Below are 20,772 nucleotides of genomic sequence, written 5' to 3' on the forward strand. Positions count from 1 at the left end.
TTCGCGTCCTATGGTGTAAAATGTCCATGCGCTCGCCCGATCGGCTTCGCGCATGCGTAGAATAGGTATTTTGGCACACTTAATAACCCATTAATAGCACTAAAATACCTTCTTTTTTTTTTTTTTTTTTTTTAAAAGGGAGGGGGGGGGGGGTTTGCCCAGAAAACCCCTTTTAAGTTTTTGTGATATAAGTAAAACAATACAAATCACAACTGAAGAAAGGGAGAGGGAAGAGTTTGAGAAGAGTGAGAGTGAAACTGGGAGGGGCAACAGCAAGGACATTAATTAGTTTTTTAAAGTATATGATGTTAGATTCACTCACCCAAACATATATAGATTATTTATTGGTATGCATGATATATGTCTCTGATGAACTCTTAAATTAGATTAAATTAAATTAGAGGGCAATATGTCTAGCTTATGATTATATTAATACTCATTATTATTCTGGGAAAGTCGTAACTTGAAGCGTCTGATCCCCAGTGAAGAATCTGTAAATGGGATCTCTACCTACTTTGTGCTATTTAGAATAGTCTTATATTTTATGCAAGAGAGGGACCATTGTGGCTCCTCCAGGTTCCAGGTCCCTGTAGCGAATGCTACCTCTACACCCCCTATAGCTACGCCCTTGGCAATGGGCTGGATTGTGAGCTCATTATTGTGCACATGAGATGCTATATCTAAGGGCCCCTTCACACGGAGTTTACGCTCCGTGTATTCTGTCTATGCTCAGTGTATTCTGTCTATTTTACATGTGTAACACAAGCTGTTTTTCATTGTAATTTATGGTGTGTGTGTGTATACAGTATATTATAAATATATAAAACATATATAAAAAACATATATAAACATATATAAAAAAAAACAATCTGGTCTGTCAGCAACTTGTATGGATGGAAAATGTCCTTTTATTGGAAAAAGCAGTGTGGACCAATACGTGGTGTACTGATTTTTCCAATAAAAGGACATTTTCCATCCATACAAGTTGCTGACAGACCGGATTGTTTTTTTCTATTGCAAACCCTTTTGCCTGGAGAGGGGTTTCTGCCATGCAATTTGTGGGATATTCCCCAGATTTGTTGGTGCTGCTGCAATAATTTTTCTTTAATATATAAACATATATATATATATATATATATATATATATATATATATATATATATACAGTCCTATGAAAAAGTTTGGGCACCCCTATTAATCTTAATCATTTTTAGTTCTAAATATTTTGGTGTTTGCAACAGCCATTTCAGTTTGATATATCTAATAACTGATGGACACAGTAATATTTCAGGATTGAAATGAGGTTTATTGTACTAACAGAAAATGCGCAATATGCATTAAACCAAAATTTGACCGGTGCAAAAATATGGGCACCTCAACAGAAAAGTGACATTAATATTTAGTACATCCTCCTTTTGCAAAGATAACAGCCTCTAGTCGCTTCCTGTAGCTTTTAATCAGTTCCTGGATCCTGGATGAAGGTATTTTGGACCATTTCTTTCTACAAAACAATTCAAGTTCAGTTAAGTTTGATGGTCGCCGAACATGGACAGCCCGCTCTCAAATGATCTGAAAACAAAGATTGTTCAACATAGTTGTTCAGGGGAAGGATACAAAACGTTGTCTCAGAGATTTAACCTGTCAGTTTCCACTGTGAGGAACATAGTAAGGAAATGGAAGACCACAGGGACAGTTCTTGTTAAGCCCAGAAGTGGCAGGCCAAGAAAAATATCAGAAAGGCAGAGAAGAAGAATGGTGAGAACAGTCAAGGACAATCCACAGACCACCTCCAAAGAGCTGCAGCATCATCTTGCTGCAGATGGTGTCACTGTGCATCGGTCAACTATACAGCGCACTTTGCACAAATAGAAGCTGTATGGGAGAGTGATGAGAAAGAAGCCGTTTCTGCACGTACGCCACAAATAGAGTTGCCTGAGGTATGAAAAAGCACATTTGGACAAGGCAGCTTCATTTTGGAAACAAAAATTGAGTTGTTTGGTTATAAAAAAAAGGCGTTATGCATGGCGTCCAAAAAGAAACAGCATTCCAAGAAAAACACATGCTACCCACTGTAAAATTTGGTGGAGGTTCCATCATGCTTTGGGGCTGTGTGGCCAATGCCGGCATCGGGAATCTTGTTAAAGTTGAGGGTCGCATGGATTCCACTCAGTATCAGCAGATTCTTGAGAATAATGTTCAAGAATCAGTGACGAAGTTGAAGTTACGCCGGGGATGGATATTTCAGCAAGACAATGATCCAAAACACCGCTCCAAATCCTCAGGCATTCATGCAGAGGAACAATTACAATGTTCTGGAATGGCCATCCCAGTCCCCAGACCTGAATATCATTGAACATCTGTGGGATGATTTGAAGCGGGCTGTCCATGCTCGGCGACCATCTAACTTAACTGAACTTGAATTGTTTGTCCAAAATACCTTTATCCAGGATCCAGGAACTGATTAAAAGCTACAGGAAGCGACTAGAGGCTGTTATCTTTGCAAAAGGAGGATGTACTAAATATTAATGTCACTTTTCTGTTGAGGTGCCCATACTTTTGCACCGGTCAAATTTTGGTTTAATGCATATTGCGCATTTTCTGTTAGTACAATAAACCTCATTTCAATCCTGAAATATTACTGTGTCCATCAGTTATTAGATATATCAAACTGAAATGGCTGTTGCAAATACCAAAATATTTAGAACTAAAAATGATTAAGATTAATAGGGGTGCCCAAACTTTTTCATAGGACTGTATATATATACACACACAAACACTAATGATTGTTGTGAGATTGGCATTTTAATATGGTATTATTAAAGGTTATGTTGTAGGGGCAGTACCATTTTAGTGGTTCCTTTTCTTGAGATTTTGGATACCTTCCTTTGAGTATTACACCTACTGGTGGTCGTTATCCAGTGTCCTGTGATTTCATGATTTCCTTATCTGATATGGCTAGTCTGCTCAATTCAGATCTTAACAAGCAATTGTGACTAAATTAGGCTAATGAGGTCTTTTGTGAATAATAATAGTCTTTATCCAGTATCCAAATCTCACTATGAATGGATCATTTAAGCATTTGAATGGGATCTATGAAACCCATGTGCTTCTGCTGAGAATAGAATAGTTGAAACTGGCATTTCCTCCTCAGGTATTAACTCATATGAGATGCAGTGAAAAAAAGGAGAACAGGTTTCCTTCAAAACTAATTTAATAGAGTGAGTGGTCGTCAAAGGCAACAATTGAATTTTCAAGAAAGAGGAAACAACAAAGGGATGACCTTTATACATCATCCAATACCAGATGTATATGTTCACTAGACATAAAGATAACAGCTCTTAACCAATCTCCAACACTTGTGCCTTCTTTATCTTCATTTCTTTATCACAGAGTACTATTTTACAGCATGGCCTGACTCAATGTATTTATTCCCTAAGAGTAAGACTCAATCTGGGGTCCTAAACTAATGATGCTCTGAAGATCATTAATCTATCCGAATATAAAAACTCAGTTTCTTTCCTCAGAGGTTGTAACGGGTTTCTTCCTCAGGGATGGAGTTTTACATCAGACAGCATCCTTTGCAGTGTCACAACATTGCAGTTCTGTCAGAAATCTCAGTTTAGCTTCCTTTGCTTCAACCCTTTCCTGACATCCACTGTAATAGTATGACAGACGTCTGGAATTTAAATAAGGCAGCTGCTCAGAAGCTGAGCGGCTACCATAGCTGCCAGGTCTTCGCTGTGCAAAGAAAAGTACTAACACTTGATTGCAGGCATTATACCCCCCTGGCACCTTGGACAAAGCTGACTTAGGATCCATTGCCATGAGTGCCGGGAGCCTATTTAAGGCTCCCAGACTTGTCTGGCATTAGCTTCTATTACAGGCCAAATTCAGCACAAGTCCATTGGGCTTCACAGCTGGTGCTAGTGTAGACATTCGGGTGGTCTGGTTTTATCTCTCAGCACTGTGTGAAATTTATACAGCTTGTTCTACCACTCTCTATTGTTAGCCAGTTCCTGTAATTTCTGATAGGCCTATAATTGCTATTTTTTTCCATTATTGAACATATGCAAACACTCCTAGAACAGATGCAAAATTTTGCTCAGCTAGTTGGGTTCAACAGCAGGAGCGGTTATATTTTCAAGTTACGTTTGTATCCACTTTTCCCATAGGACTCAAATTATTCCCAATATTTTTACACCATCCAAGTTGCAAATTGTAACCTCATCTGCAAATCCATTCTTCAGGTGATGAGCAGCAGCAGGTTGACATTATTTCTCTCCTGCGGGCAAACCCTCAACCAATGGTTTTCTGGGGTTCGCGTTTTTTTCCCTGTTCTGGGACTACCCTATGAGAAAAGTTATCATATAACTGTGGATGAATCCAATCTGGCATCGTTATTTTTGTTATTTCTTCTGGTCTTGTATCTGAGATCAGAGATAATCAGCAATTAGCCCCTCAAAATAGCCTGGTTGGAAAATTATTTGTAGCTCCCCATAATGTTGAAATGAATTACATGATTCAGCTTAGTGTGGTCATCCAGGAATTTCTGGTATTAAAAGACAAGTTTCTTGTTTTTACTGGTTGCCAACAGTGTCTAGTAACATCAAAGCCTATGTCTCTACCTATGATACTTTTATCTGGACCAAGATCCTTCGGGTCTGCCGTGTGGATGAAAATCTTACTATTGCCAGTCTGTCAAAGACGTCAGCCGTTTTTGAACAACATATGGGGAATTTTTAAACATCGCATGTGCTTTTTTAAATTTTATGTCAGTTTGACTAAATAAAAGCTAAGTTTTATGGTTTCACCGCCTTGCGGTGTTGTCTATGGTCTTTACTTCTGGCTGCTTGTGTGATTACACATGGTAAAGCAGCTTTACTGACTGTGCTCATAGATAGGGTTTTTATATTTTGTCTGCCTGATTGCATGTATTTGCCCAAAATTTGCAGTCCATTGTGGTCACTTGGGTTTTTCTCAGGTATTTGTTATGAAATTTTATAGTTGTTCCTGCCAGAATGGATGAGGGGGAGGGCAGACTGATAAATGTGTTTCAGTCTGATTACTAGCAGCAGAAACATGTTTATACAGTTATAGAACAGATCGCCCAGCAGATATTTCAACTTTTTAGGGAAAATTCTGATACCCTTTAAAATCAACAAGATGATCTGAAGACATTACTCATTACTAATAGACGGTTATCCTAATATAATTGGATTCACTTAACCTTTTCACTCTTGTTTTCGGAATCCGGATAATCTGAAGGACAAACTGGTAAAAGCTGATGTTAGAAATACCCCAGCAACTTTTTCTTAAGACACAAAAAAAATGTATTTTCCATGTTTACACTGCAAGCAATGCAGCAGAGCCCTCAAAGGAGGCACAATGCATCATCCTCATACAGGTTGAGTTATCAAATGAAAGGTTATTATAACTGAGACTCCTCTTATGTAACATATATGGTGAAATTTGCCTGTGTACTTCTATATGTTGGTGAAACCAGTCTATCCAAACCCAAATCCACAATCCATACAAATAACCTTCTCCTTCCACTTCTATTCTATTTTCATCAAGTAAATCAAAAAATTTCAATTAAAATAACAAATATTCATGGTACTCAGAAAAGATGGTGTCTATATTCGACACCTCAAATTAAGGGAAGCCTTCTGGATCCATGAACTCCAGACTCTAGAGTCCAAAGAGTTACAACATACATAGCTTTATAAAGTGAGAAATAATATTTGTTGATTTTGGTGGTAACAGTGGCAGGGTCTACAAACAAAGACTCCAGCGCAGATGTGAACTCAGCCTAAGGGCTCGTTCACACGTGAACAAAGGGGCGGATTTTGACAGCGGATTTCGCTTCAAAATCCGCCCTTTTACAATGGTGGTCTATGCAGACCGCCAGGCTTCTTTTTTCCACTAGCAGTGGGCTGCTGCTAGCAGAGAAAAGAAGCGACATGTCCTTTCTTCAGGCGGAAGCTGCGGCGCGCTGGACCGCAGCTTCCGCCTAGCGGCAGCACCTTCTCATGTCGGCTCATTCATTTGAGCCGGCTGCGGAGGGGAAAGCCGCGACCGCGATGGTCATGGCAGGCGGGTTTTGACCAGAGAGAGACGCGGCAAGCCGCGTCTCTCTCTGTGTCAAAACCCGCGCAGGCGCCCCATGTCTGAACTAGCCCTAAAAATGTAGTCGAATCTACAGCACAGGCAGCATGTTGCAGTACAGAAGAAGGGAAAATGAAAACCACAGTGTTGAGAGTCTGTATGGTGTTAGATGCTGGATTATTTTCTTTTAGAAACTACTGTATACAAAACAAACACAGATGAAAACACATTTAGCTCAACACCACACTTTGAGGAAACACAGCATTTTCAGCTGTTGGTGAAAGTGAATGAAATTTTGTGGAATCTCATTCAAACATTGTGGGGAAAAAGACTGTGGAAAAGTTGATTTTCAAAAATAACTGTTTTTGAAAAAAAACACAGCATGTTAATTTTACTTACAAAAAGTTGCATTTTTCTCCTACACGTCTATGGAGGGGGCAAAAATGGAAAACACAGTGGTAACACTTTGGAAAATGCAAGAGTTCCTGCTGTGTTTTTTTTTTTTTTTCAGAATTAAATTGAAACAATCATATTAGCAAACATATTAACTGTAGATTTATCATACCTGTTACTAATTCTCTGATTTCCAAATCTGTGGTCTTTCGAAGAAGACGTACTAATGCTGGAATACCACCACAATTTTTCAGTGCAATTTTGTTATCATCATTTGCTTTTCCATAAACTAGATTCCTTAGTGCCCCACAAGCACTTCGATGAACATCAGTCATCCGATGATCCAGTAGATCTACTAATAATTGAATTCCACCTTGTCTTCGTATCTGTAAAGTATATTAACAGAATCATTTGTTTTTAAATGGTGAATAAAGTAGACTAAAGGAAATTAAGTTATATGGATGCACATACAAGACAATTTAGAGTCTACATGCAGACAAAATCAGTATGTGTTGAAACAGATGCAACAATTGTCAGACTGACAAAAAAAAAAAAAAGAAAAAGAATTTCACTTGTTGAGGATCAGCATAGGCTAAGGCCCCACGTTGCGGAAAAGCAGCTTTTTTGCTGCAGATTTTGTTGCGTTTTTTTGAACCAATGCCAGGAGTGGATTGAGCAGAAGGGAGAGGTTTAACAACTTCCTTTATACTTCCCATTCCTTTTGTAGCCATTGTTGGCTTTGGCTCAAAAAACTGCAACAAAATTTGCAACAACAAAAAAAAGCAGTGTTTCTGCAATGTGAGGTCTTAACCTAAGGCTAAAGCCCCACGTTGCAGAAATGCAGCTTCTTTGGTTACAGATTTTGCTGCGGTTTTTTGAGCCAATGCCAGGAGTGGATTGAATAGAATGGAGAAGTATAAGAACTTCCTATATATTTCCCATTTATTTTGTAGCCATTCTTGGCTTTGGCTCAAAAAACCGCAGCAAAATCTGCAACAAAAAAAGCTGCGTTTCTGCAACATGGGGCCTTAGCCTAAAGTTGTTTTCCCATATACCAATTTCAGAAGCTTTGCCTGCTGTCTCTTCAGCTCACTTCCTGTATTTTTTTTAATCAAACAAAGCTGCCTATCCCCAGCTTCCTGAACAGAACACTATGAAGTATCACGATTTAGACTTTGCCTTTACCATGAGAGACTATTTATTATGACTAAACGAAGTCTAGTAAAACTGCGGATCAAATAATATGCACAGTAAATGTATATCACAATAGATAGTATTGGAGAGAAAAACAAACTTATAGGCTGTTGAGGAGGGAAGGACTCAGTGTTATTTTTGTGTTTACATATAGATAAAAGACATGGTTGTATCTACAAACCTCAATTAGCTAAACTGATTGTCCTGCAGGCAGAGGATTCACCCCCACTCCCCCCAGATAGCAGTGACTGACATACATTTTTCCTGTCTTATCAGACAGGTCCAGCTCCATGTGTAAACAATGGGGGATAATTACACGAAGCAGGTAAATAAAGCAGCACTGTTAATTTACATAAGCTAGAACTATAGATAGGATCCTTGAGATGTGAATACCCTTTTAAGATCCTGAAGGATTTTGTTTGATTTTTTTTCTTCCTTCATAAAATTGATTCATGAGAGGAAACAAAAACTACGGTGAAACAACAGTAAGTCTTTAAATAGTCTGTCTTACAAGAAACAGGATCTTTCTCTAGTCCCTACCATTTCTGAGCACTTAGTGTTATTAGTTTTGGTGCCTCATATGCCATTTAGGCTTTCTACTGTTAGGTGGGCAATATCAGGCAAGGGGTGTGATTCTAAGCTTTGAAACTTTCTGCCTCTGAATCACGCCCCTGTTCCTGCCTGACACTGCCCACCAGACAGTACAGAAATATCAGTCACCCAAATTAACTGCATTGATTGTTCGGGAACTATAGGAGATACAAAAAAAACATTCCAACTATGCTGGAATTAGTGGAGTGGCACCTATTAAGCACTAAGAACCTATTAATGCTGTGAACTGAAGTTTATGGAAGTGAAATTATGGAAGAAAATTTTTATTGAAACCATAAGGACAATAACACAATTGCATCAATTGTACAGAAGAGATTACAATATCAGACAGCAATGTAACATAACTCAAGATACAAAAAATGAGAATGGTATACAGGTTGTAACAGTTAGACAGATGTTGGCTAGTCAGATCGGAAGGTTACATCCAGCAAAGGTCAAGCACAGAGTTGTTCGTAAGCCACGACACACTGCTGGTAAATGAGCACATGTCCCATTGAGTAGAACACAATGAGCTGTAATAGGCAATTTCTACTTCATGGGAGAACGACATCCAGGGTGACCAAATCTTTTAAAACAGAGCTACTATATCTGTACACATAGCATTACTCGATTAAAAGAGTTGTCACATTATAGACACTTACTCCCTATCCATAGTACAGAGGATACGTTTCTAGTCACTGGGAGCCCAATCGCTGGGTCCCCCCAATGATCAATGAATGTGAATTAAGCGCCAGTCACTTGATTGACCGATGCTTCATTGACTTTTATGGGGCTACCAGGATAGTTATCTCTGCCAGCAACTGCAGACCCTCAAGAACAGACTTTCGTTCCCCTGTCCTTCTGATCACCAGGAGATCTGGCATTCGGGTCCCCAGCGATTGAACACTTATGCTCTGTCCTATGACTAGGGTATAAATGCTCATAACAACACAACCCCTTTAATCCGATATATCACTGCTGAGATGGACAAAGCAGAGGTCCTTCACTGGGATGCCAAAATCTCATTTACTTTGCTAGTACTGTAAAACTGTTTTTCCGCTGCGTTCACACAACAACAAAAAAAGCACGGCATTTCTACAACATGGGGCTTTAGCCTTAGTGAGTTTTTTTGTTTCAATTATTTTTTATTAGTTTTAAACAATATAAGTCAAATAACATATAAACGTATAGCATATCAGTAAATAAGTCCATTAATACCATGCCCTGCCTTAGTGAGTTTTGAAAAGAACAAACTTCTTCCAAGAGTAAGGGAATGAGCATTCAATCCATACATGGACTACACTACATCAAATGTTAGTCAAATATCTCAATACAGAGTTTGCACAAAGTAACATGTGTGCCCTTTGCATTGAGGATGGTGTTACGAAGTCTGAATGTGCAAAAAGAAGTGTATAGATGCCTGCTATAGATTTCTAGCTTGTCATAGATCACTAAGAATATCCAATGCAAAAGAAGGATGATCCAGCAGACTATGCGCACTGCTTGCACGAATCATGTCCGCATTTAACCCATTGTGAATGTGTACACTGTAAGGCTAAAAGACTGTATTGAAAAAAATAAATAAATGAAATGTCTCCATATTTATTACATTCCCACAAAACACAAATGTGTAACAAACTTCCCAAATATGGTTTTGAATTATTTGAGAGGTGCAGTTTCGAAAATGTGGTAATAAATGGGAGGTTTCTAATATACCTAATATATAGGTTTTTAAAGTTTGTATCAGAACATAAATGGTCCCTAACAATTGGGTAAGGGATTCTTCTTTTTGTAAATTTGGAAAATCGCTGTTAGATTTTGAAGACTTCTAACGTCCAAAATAAATTTAAAGATGATTAAAAGATGATGCCAACATAAAGCAGATATATGATAGATAATATTTATACTGTGTTCCAAATAATAATGCAAATTATATATTTCTCTGATTTTCGTAAATGGTTGATACAAGGGGCAGTCATTTTAATGTTCAAATTTTCAACTGTTAGAATACAGATCAAATTTTATTGTACAAACCTCCCAATGAGAATATTTTTTTTTTCACAAATTGTTAGTTTTTGGATTGTTTCTGCTTGAATTTCTTTGCAAGATGGCAGAATAGACTCCTACAAAGCCCACCCTCATAGATGTTTTGCTTGAGGATACACGAAAGGTTCTCAATTGGGTCAGGGGTGGAAAGTGGCTACACCATGAGTTTCTCTCCTTTTATGCCCATAGCAGACAATGACTCAGAGGTATTCTTTGCTCCATGAGATTGTGCATTGTCATACGTGAAGATAATTTTGCTACAGAAGCATATCGGTTGTATCTGTCCAGACTTCTGCGCTATTCTCCGGGCCGTAGGGTGCAGCACAGGAGTAGTATCCAGCTATGATTTTATGCTTTTTGGTTGTACTCTGTCTGAACACAGCTCTATCCCCTCACCTCTGCTATTCATCCTCCACCACACCTATCTCTTCTACTGTGTTTCGCTCTACTCCTCAAACAGTTAACCTCAGGCTTGCTTATGTGATTGACATCCTTCCTCTCCAATCAAGCCTGGGGCGGATTACTGACAACATATATATATAGTTTTTTAACCCATCAGGGGCCCGGCCAAATTTAAAAATGGGGGGGGGGGGGGGCCCGGGCCCCCTGGCGCCGGCAGCAGTCATTGTATGTCCTGTTTGTTTCAACTCAGATCTGAGTTGAACTCATATGCGGCTGAAGCGACGGAGCTGACCTGTGTCAGCTCCTCGCTTCGCCACTGCCGCCGGCTACTCGGCAGTGTAGACGCGATGTGATCACATCGTGTCTACAAGCCAGTAGCACCGGCGGCGGCGAAGCGAGGAGCTGACACAGGTCAGCTCCTCGCTTCAGCCGCATATGTGTTCAACTCAGATCTGAGTTGAAACAAACAGGACATACAATGACTGCTGCCGGCGCCAGGGGGCCCGGGCCCCCCCCCCCCCCCCCCATTTTTAAATTTGGCCGGGCTCCTGACGCCAGTAGCAGTAGTACTGGCCTATTGGCGGCCCTGAGTCTCTGTGGAGCATGCTAGCGGTTTTCTCCTGTACCTCTGTCTTTGCAGACCTGTCTGTTCTTCCAGTTCTTGTTTTGATCCTTGACTATTTCCCTACCAGTTATCTTTTGTTTGTCATGTCTGCATTTGTGGTTGCACTTGTGACATAAGAAGGAACTGTCACCCAGTTGTCCTCTACAGCTCAGAGTAGATGAGGCAAGCAGGTAGGTACTTCGGGGTGGGTCTAGTATTAGGGCTCATTGTCCTCATCTTTTTTTGTTCTTCTGGGACATTTGTGGCAGAAGAAACCAAACAGATTTTGTAACAAGAAGACTTCTTTTTGTACCATGGAAGAAAGAGATCAGTCAAACTCTATAATTTGCGAGGGTCTTTTTTACATCTTCAGATATTTTAAAAGGGGCCTAACAACTCTCTTCCCATGATTCACACCCAAAATATGAGTCTGCCACCTTCTTGCTGATGTCGTAGCCTTGTTGAGACTTGGTGGACATCTAGGTAATAGTGACCATAACATAATAATACGTTTTCTTGTACACATTAAAAAGATGTTAAGTAGAGAGGGGTACAAAAACACTAACAGGAAGACCAATTTTAGCCAGCTGAGAAGGGAGGTTTGCAGTATAAACTGGGACAATGTCCTCAACGTGAAGGCAAAACAAACAAAATGAGATATTTTCAAAAGCATTCTAAATAGGACCACTAAAAAACATATATACAACAGGTAAGAGGGGCGGGCCGGAAATCATAGAAAAACAATATGGCTAAATAAAACAGTATGAAGTGCAATGAGGGATAAAAAGGAAGCATTTAAAGTACTAAAACAAGAAAGTAGTGACACAGCATTAAAAAACTATAAGAAAAAAATATATTATACAAAACACAGGAGGCAAAGATTGAGGCTGAAAGAAAAATTGCCAAGGAAAGTAAAAATAATCCAAAATGATTCCTCAATTACATAAATTATAAGAGAATAAAAACTGACAATGTGGGTACTCTCAAAAATAATTTGGGTGTAATGGTGGAGCAGGATGAGGAAAAAGTACAATTATTAAATGCCTTCTTCTCTATGGTGTTTACACAAGAAAATCCAATGGACAGCAACATGATTATGGGTAATGTTAACTCTAAGTTAAACGTCACCTGTTTAAAGAGGACCTTTCATGTCCTCGGGCACATGTGGTTCTATATAACGCTAGAAAGCCGACGGGGCACTGAATTCAGCGCTCTGTCGGCTTTCCTGTTATGTGCCCTGGGGGAAGAGATATTGGTGCATTTACTGATAGGTCTTCACTGTCAGAAGGGCGTTCCTGACAGTCCAGCTGGGAATGCCTCTCCTGATAGTACTGTGTATAACGTTATACTGTCAGAGGGGGTGTTCCTTACCGCCCAGCCATGACGAGAAACACTATATTTTAAATAGCCATTCAGCACATTGGAATGGTGCTTGTTTGCACATTCAAGTGCATAAATGCATTCTGCCCACTTACTACAGGCCGCAAGGGCGTTCCAGGACGTATATAATGGATGCATCAAGAGCGGAATAGATGCTCGTCACAAGGTCATAGTTTTGCTTCTACACAAATTACAAGTCTCACCAGATATAGAAAACTGTGTTTAATTTTGGGCACCAGTAATTAAGAAAGATATAGTTGAACAAGAGAAAGTGCAGAGGAGGTGACCAAAATACATAAGAGACTAGATGGATTAGAGTACAAGCTTGGTGTTCAGTTGGGGTGAAAAAAAAGTTGGCTTACAATATACAAATATGCCACTGGACAGTATATAGATCTTTCAATTGATCTCTTTACACCTAAGCTTGTAACGCTAGGTTCACACCTGCGTTCTGGTTTCCGTTCTGTGCTTTCCGTCTTCTGCATGCCAGAAGACAGAAAGCACAGACCGGGTCCGGCCATGAGCGGCGGTGAGCGTTTTATGCGGTCCGGCCATGAGCGGCGGTGAGCGTTTTATGCTCTCCGCCGCGAAACCGGATTTTTTAATCCGGACACAGAGTACTGCATGTCCAACTCTGTGTCCGGATTAAAAAACCCGGTTTTGCAGCGGAGAGCGCAAAACGCTCACTGCCGCTCACGGCCGGACATCTTTCTCACCCATTCAAATGAATGGGTGAGAAAGACTCCTGCAGGTTTCCGTCTCCTGCTCTGTTTTATGCAGGAAACGGAAACCTGCAGAACGGACACCTGGGCGCAGATGTGAACGAGCCCTAACCGTGACAAGGGACATCATCTACAATTGGGGAAATAAGGTTTTACCACAATCTACAAGTTCAATAGACGCTCGTCCATAGACGAGTATTATCAGGAGAGGGAGGGGGCGTTCCTCCCCGCTCCACAGCACAGCGTGATAGGCGCCGCGAGGCAGAAGGACGTCTCTGGCTAACTGTCAGAAACGCCCTTCTGACCATAGAAGAGCTACGGTACCGGACCGTAAGCTCTTCACACCGGGCACAGATAGGGAAAGCCGACAGTGTGCTGAACTCAGCGCACTGTCAGCTTTCCGGCAGTACATAACACTGCCTGTGCCCAGATATGGTGAAAGGTCCTCTTTAAGTGCATCAGCTACACAGGACCTTTGTGCAGTAGCACTAACAGACCTTTATAAAAGAAAAATATTTTCTGCCTAGAAAATCCCTTTAAAGTTGGTTAGATTTTTTTTGGTGCTTTATGGCCTACTGTAGTTCTATTAATGAAAAATAATAAAATCAGGTAAGTTTAAAGGGATTCTATTATTAGAAAATGACATTTTGTAGTATTGACACGTTGGAATAGCCTAGCAGCCCATTCTATCCCTACCTCTCATTCTCTTGTGCTTTCTGTAAAAAAACGTTTCTTCTGATATGCTAATTATGCTCAGGAAGAGCAGGTTCCCCCTGTGGTCCAAGCACACCAGCATCATCAACTGGTCGGCGCTCCTTGGTGTCCTCATCTTCAGCCTTGTGTAGTAGAGATGAGTGAGTACTATTCGAAACTCCCATTTCAAATAGCACGCACCCATAGGAATGAGTAGACGCAGCCGGTATGCAGGGAGTTAAGCGGCCGGCCGCCAGCAAAGTCTGTGTACCGGCCATTTCCATTAATTTCTATGGGTGCGTGCTATTCGAAACGGCCATTTCGAATAGTACTTCCTCATCTCTATTGTGTAGCCATACGACACTGTGCTATATGCGGTTGAAACCGTGTAACAGACTACTGCAAAATGGCCGAAGGAGCATGTGCAGTCAGCTCTGCCTGAACCCAAAGTATCATAGCTGACTGCACATGCACAGGATTTCGACCACGTACAGCGTAGCGTTGGATGCCTATGCAAGAAGAGGAGCACAAGAGAATGCAGGAGTAGAATAGCCTTTTTAAAGGCTATTCAAACATGACGTTACTTCAAAATGTCATTTTCTGATGATAGACTCTCTCTATAACACAATATTTGACGGCATTTTGTAACCGTGTTGCTTACCTCAGATTTAATTTTATTATCTCCAAAACACAAATGCTGTAGATAAGCAGCTGCATTAGACTGTACAGAAGGGAACTGGTGCTGTAACATTTGTATCACTTCTGGAAGTTCAGGATCTCTCCAGCCAAACTCTCTGCAAATATAAAACAAACCATGTTAATATGATCCATATAATTCCATTTTTAGATAATAAACTCTCAGAAACAACTCTGCCCTTCTTTTTAAATCAGAATGATAACTATACCATATATAAAACTAAAAACCGTTGACTTTCATAGTTCTGCCACTTGACAGTCAAAAAACTGACAAATGACAACGGAAGCCTACAATCTGAATGTGAATTTGGCTACTCACAAGTCATAAAATATGCTGGGTAAGTGAAAATTTGTAGTCGGGATCTGCACTCCACCTTTTGAACCTTGCATAGTAAATTGGAGAGCTGGTGGTTATACTTTTATTGAAAACCACAAGCATATAAACACAAAAAAAGAATACAAAGATAATAGCATTTGCACCATTACTTTACTCTTATACTAAAATAATAAAACAAATACAACAGTACAATAAACAAACTTTGTAGGCATCAGCTACCCATTTTTTTTTTCTATTAGGCTAAGGCCCCACGTTGCGGAAACACAGCTTTTTTTGTTACAGATTTTGCTGCGTTTTTTTGAGCCAAAGACAAGAATGGCTACAAAAGGAATAGGAAATATATAGGAAGCTCTTATACTTCTCCCTTTTGCTCAATCCATTTCTGGCTTTGGCTCAAATACCGCAGCAAAATCTGCAACAAAAGAAGCTACGTTTCCGCAAAATGTGGGGCTTTAGCCTTACACAGACTTTTTATCAAAGAAAAATCTTACTAAAAAGTTCCTGTCTCTTATAATCTGAAGACAGTGGAGTCCAAAATAGTCAGAACCCCCTAGCCCTTTCCTGCCCCTTCCTACATGATTGAGAGAAGTACTGATAAACAACTTTTCCCAATAAATAAGAGAATCACTACTACGGTATAAATTAAACTATGTAGCCTGCAATAGAGCTGAAGGTTTTATGCATTGTAATGCATTGCATTAGTGATCAGACCTCTGGGGTTTAAGACCCTTAGGGGGTCTAATAAATGCATAAATAAAAAAAAAAAAAAAAAGAATAAAAATAAAATTCAAATCACCCCCTCTTTTCCTAGAACACATATAAAAGGACTTAAATACTGTGAAACACATACACATTAGGTATCCCTTTGTCTGAAAACGGTGTACTGTGTGTGTGGGGAGAGAGATGTGGGGTGTACTCACCAGATTGCAGTAGGAAAGAGGAAGCCAAAGGTAAGGGCAGAGCTACAGTAATAATGAGTGATAACATCAATGAAGAGAAAATGCTGCCTTGAACACATGAGGAGAATTGCAGGTATAAATACAATATGAAAACCCGCAGTATTACGTCACTAAACACCATTTAGTGTTATCATAAATACAGACAAAGGAGCCATTCTGGGCATGCTCCAACTATAAAAAATAATGATGATGATCAAAGGAGCCACTCTAACTACAAAAATTGGGTTCTTTTATATAGGATAATACTTGTCATAAAAATAAAGACTAATCTGTTTTATTTTGATCAGGCATTATAGAAGTAAAAAGGAAGAAAAAAGAATAACATAGAATAAATATAAAAATAAATATAAAAATGAATCTTATTTATCACTTTTTTTTGTATTAAGGTCTGACGAATGCTTACAAAAAAAAAAAGCCGAAAAATGTTTCACCTATTGTGGATTGCATATTTTACAATGATGTATGGAATAAAAACTAACTTTGCGTGTAAACGTGAGTGCCTGAAATATTTTCTTGAGTGGTACCAGATCACCTTGGTAACAATAGGAGTGCCGTTGAATTTCTCTACAAAATGGTTCTGATTACAGGACCTGGTGGTCAGAATACTTGGGACCAGTGTCTACCAAATAACGTAAGCTAATCTTAACTCATTGGACAACCACTTTAAGGACACAGCCGAAAACTACTTAGTGTCAGATTTGAAAAATAAAGCCATGTTCTGTAATAACTTTGGAAAATTTTAACTTATCAAAATGACTTTTAGACTGTTTTTTGTGACACCTTGTACTTCATACAATGGTATATTAGTGGTAAGCTTTAGCTGATATGTTTTGTGTTTAATTATGAAAAAATAGGAAATTTGGTGAGTGTGAAAAAATATGCAATTGTAAAAGTTTGAAATGATCCATTTTTCATAAAGACAGTAACTTCACCCAAATTACGTCGTAAAATAATTTACCATATCACTTCTTTATGTTGGCCTCAAACTTATAATATTTGGAAAAAAAATGAAAGGTATTTAAAGGGATTCTACCATTAAAACCTTTTTTTTTTGTGGATAAGATGTCGGAATAGCCTTTAGAAAGGCTATTTGTCTCTTAACTTTAGACGTGGTCTCTGCTGCGCCGTTCCTTAGAAATACCGGTTTTCACCGGTATGCAAATGAGTTCTCTCGCAGCGATGGAGGCGGGCCCCAGCGCTCAAACAGCGATGAGGGCATCCCCACCGCTGCCAGAGAGTTGTCTCCAGCGACACCTCCTTCTTCATCCGCAGCGTCATCTTCAATGTTCTTCCAGCGCAGGCTCGTAACTTCTAGGCGTCGGGCCTTGAGCAGAGCAGACTGTGCAGGTGCACAGGCCATGGGAAAATGGCCGTTTGCACAGTGTTGTTAGCGGCCATTTTCCCATGGCCTGTGCACCTGTGCAGTCTGCTCTGCTCAAGACCCGACGCCTAGAAGTTACGAGCCTGCGCCGGAAGAAGACATTGAAGATGACGCTGCGGACGAAGAAGGCGGCACTGGAGACAATCCTCTGATAGCGGTGGGACGCCCGCATCGCTGTTTGAGCGCTGGGGCCCGCCCCCTTCGCTGCAAGAGAACTCATTTGCATACCGGTAAAAACCGGTATTTCTAAGGAAAGGCGCAGCAGAGACCACGTCTAAAAGTAAGAGACGAATAGCCTTTCTAAAGGCTATTCCGACGTCTTATCCACAAAAAAAAGGTTTTAATGGTAGAATCCCTTTAAAAGTTTACAAAACAAACAGCAATTTTTAAAGAAAATTCCAAGACCCATTTTTCGAGGGACCAATTAAGTCCAGAAAGAAATTTTGAAAGGCTTCTGTAACAGAAATGAGAAAGTAAACATTAACACTATAAATTGTTAACCCTATAATGTGTTTCTATTTCACATTATAGGGACTAGGTTTCTTCTAGAACAGTGGTTGTCAACATTTCAAGTGAAGTCCCAGTGAGAAAATGTCCCAACTAAGTACCCCTAAAGTAGCAATCCCTTATAAATGTTAATAAAATAAGGCCTCTTTTGAGGCTTTCATTAACAATTATGTTCCTAAGGGGCCCCAACATTAATAAATTCCCACATACATAAGGATTTTCTTTAAATATCAGGCCAAACCCAATATTTTAGAGGGTTTTTCACACACAAACTGCAAATATACTTTGAGGGTCTTTTCATACCCTCAAAATATAATTAGTGGAGGCCGCGGGTAGGTAATCCAAGCATATAAACCAGTGGTTCTCAACCTTTCTAATGCCGTGACCCCGCAATACAGTTCCTCATGTTGCCGTGACCCCAAACCAAAAAATAATTTTGTTGGCTACTTCATAACTGTAAGGGCTAGTTCACACAGGGGGCGGTATAGTGGATTTATAGCGGATTTAGGCACTGAGAGTGACGCAGAGAGCAGCGTCACTCTCGGGTCAAAACACACTTGCCACGACTGTCGTGGCTTCCCCCCCGGAGTCGGCTCAAATTAATGGGCCGACTCTGGAGGTTACTGCCGCCAGGCGGACGCCGTGGCTCACCGAGCCGCGGAATCCGTCTGAAGAAAGGGCAGCCCACTTTCTTTTTCCGTGAGCGGCAGCACGCAAAAAACAAGCCTGGCGGTCTAAATAGACCGCCATTGTGAGGGGGCGGATTATGACGTGGATTTCGCGGCATAATCTGCCCCCTCTGTGTGAACGGGCCTTAATTTTGCTACAGTTATGATTCGGAATGTAAATACCTGATATGCATTATGTATTCTCATTGCTACAAATCAAACATAATTTAAACATAGTGATTAATCACAAATGCTCTCTTCCACAAAATCTGCTGAACCCCACCATCATACTCACACACAGCCTGAAACACCCCCCATCTTGCTCACACACAGCCTGAACCCCACTATCATACTCACACACAGCCTGAACCCCCGTATCATGCTCACACACAGCCTGAACCCCACTATCATGCTCACACACAACCTGAAACACCCCCCATCTTGCTCACACACAGCCTGACACCCCCCCCATCTTGCTCATGCACAGCCTGAACCCCACTATCATGCTCACACACAGCCTGAACCCCACTATCATGCTCACACACAGCCTGAAACACCCCCATGTTGCTCACACACAGCCTGAACCCCCCTATCATGCTCACACACAGCCTGAACCCCACTATCATGCTCACACACAGCCTGAACCCTCCTATCATGCTCACACACAGCCTGAACCCCCTATCATGGTCACACACAGCCTGAACCCCACTATCATGCTCACACACAGCCTGAAACACCCCCCATCTTGCTCACACACAGCCTGAACCCCACTATCATGCTCACACACAGCCTGCACACCCTCCCCCCCCCTCTTGCTTACACATGCTGTCTCTTCTCTCCATCTTACCTTCCAGTCTCCATTCACTGCAGCCTTCTCTTCCTGTGTAACTCGGCACTGTACTGAATAGATCCGCCCACACCAGAGTCCGATCACATGGTCATGACATCATCACAGGTCCTTCAGCCCACTAGCATCTACCCTGCTGCAAATGGTAAGCGCGGCTTCTCAGCGGCTAAAGCCAGCGAAAATATGTATTTTCCGATGGCTTTAGGCAACCCCTGTGTTTTGGTCGTTCGACCCCGCCAGGGCCGCGACCCACAGGTTGAGAACCGCTGATATAAACAATGTTACTTACCTGTCCTGGGCTCCAGCGCTTCTCTCCGAGGGGGGTTACAGAGATGACATCAGGTCAGTCATGTAGCTTATGAGTTATTAGGCTAAGTGATCATGTGACTGCTTGAAATCATGTCTATAGGCCAGAGAAAAATAGGGAGCATCGCCAAGACAGGTAAGTAACACTGTTTTTATGTTTGATTACCTTCTCGCAGTCTCCACTAAATATACTCTGGGGGTCCGAAGAGACCCTCAGAGTATAATTGTAAATCGTAGGTGAAAAACCCCACGAACTACCATTGTGGAGCTCTCATCTTGGCAAGTAACCCATACCGCACCTTGAGAACCAGTGTTGTAGAAGATTCTTCGAGTAATCATTTGTTTTAACATATTACTGTTTCCTTTAGTTAGTATATTTAATTAGCATTTTTCAGCCAGGCTCCTATTCTCTTCAACCCCCAATCTTACACTTTTAGTGTCCTAAGAATGGAGTGCTCATTAGGGATAACTGAATATTCAGAACTTTCCTTTGTACTTTGAACTGATTGCTAAGCAATACCCTCATGTGACTACTCACATCCATGAAAGTGCTCTCACACTGCTATTTTACCAACGTGTTTCTCCAAAAATAATTTATAATTTTTCTCCAAAAAAAGGGCTAGGACTTATTTTTGAGGTAGGTCTTTTTTTTGGGCACCAGAGCAAATCAGAATCTTTTCTGATTAGTTCCGGACAAATCTTATCAAATGGTTAGGGTTAGAAACTCACAATTGATGGCGCAAGGTCAGAGGGTCTTAAACTTACTGCCATTTTCTCTCTTTGTAAACACTTTGCGTGGCAGTGCCACTGTTCCTTCTTTATCTCCTCTCTAAGGTTTTCATTACCATTGCTATGCTGAGGACACTCAAATATATCTCTCTGGACCAGACATTACCTCTCTGTTGGCCAGGGTTCCAAAGTGTCTAGTGGCCATAGCCTCC

General features: G+C 40.6%; 1 protein-coding gene across 5 annotated transcripts in view; it reads right to left on the reverse strand.

Annotated features, from left to right (window-relative positions):
• CTNND2 (catenin delta 2) overlaps positions 1–20,772 on the reverse strand; it is a 368,350-nt gene that overhangs the window by 108,524 nt on the left and 239,054 nt on the right. For all 5 annotated transcript variants that reach the window (XM_075271079.1, XM_075271077.1, XM_075271078.1 and 2 more), the window contains exons 10-11: positions 14,792–14,924; positions 6,671–6,884 (exon numbers count right to left, since the gene is read on the reverse strand). In XM_075271079.1, the coding sequence (XP_075127180.1) occupies positions 6,671–6,884; positions 14,792–14,924 (347 nt within the window). The remainder of the gene's footprint in view (positions 1–6,670; positions 6,885–14,791; positions 14,925–20,772) is intronic.

Source organism: Leptodactylus fuscus, chromosome 4 (genome assembly GCF_031893055.1).
Source record: "Leptodactylus fuscus isolate aLepFus1 chromosome 4, aLepFus1.hap2, whole genome shotgun sequence".
In the NCBI taxonomy this organism is placed as follows: Eukaryota; Metazoa; Chordata; class Amphibia; order Anura; family Leptodactylidae; genus Leptodactylus; species Leptodactylus fuscus.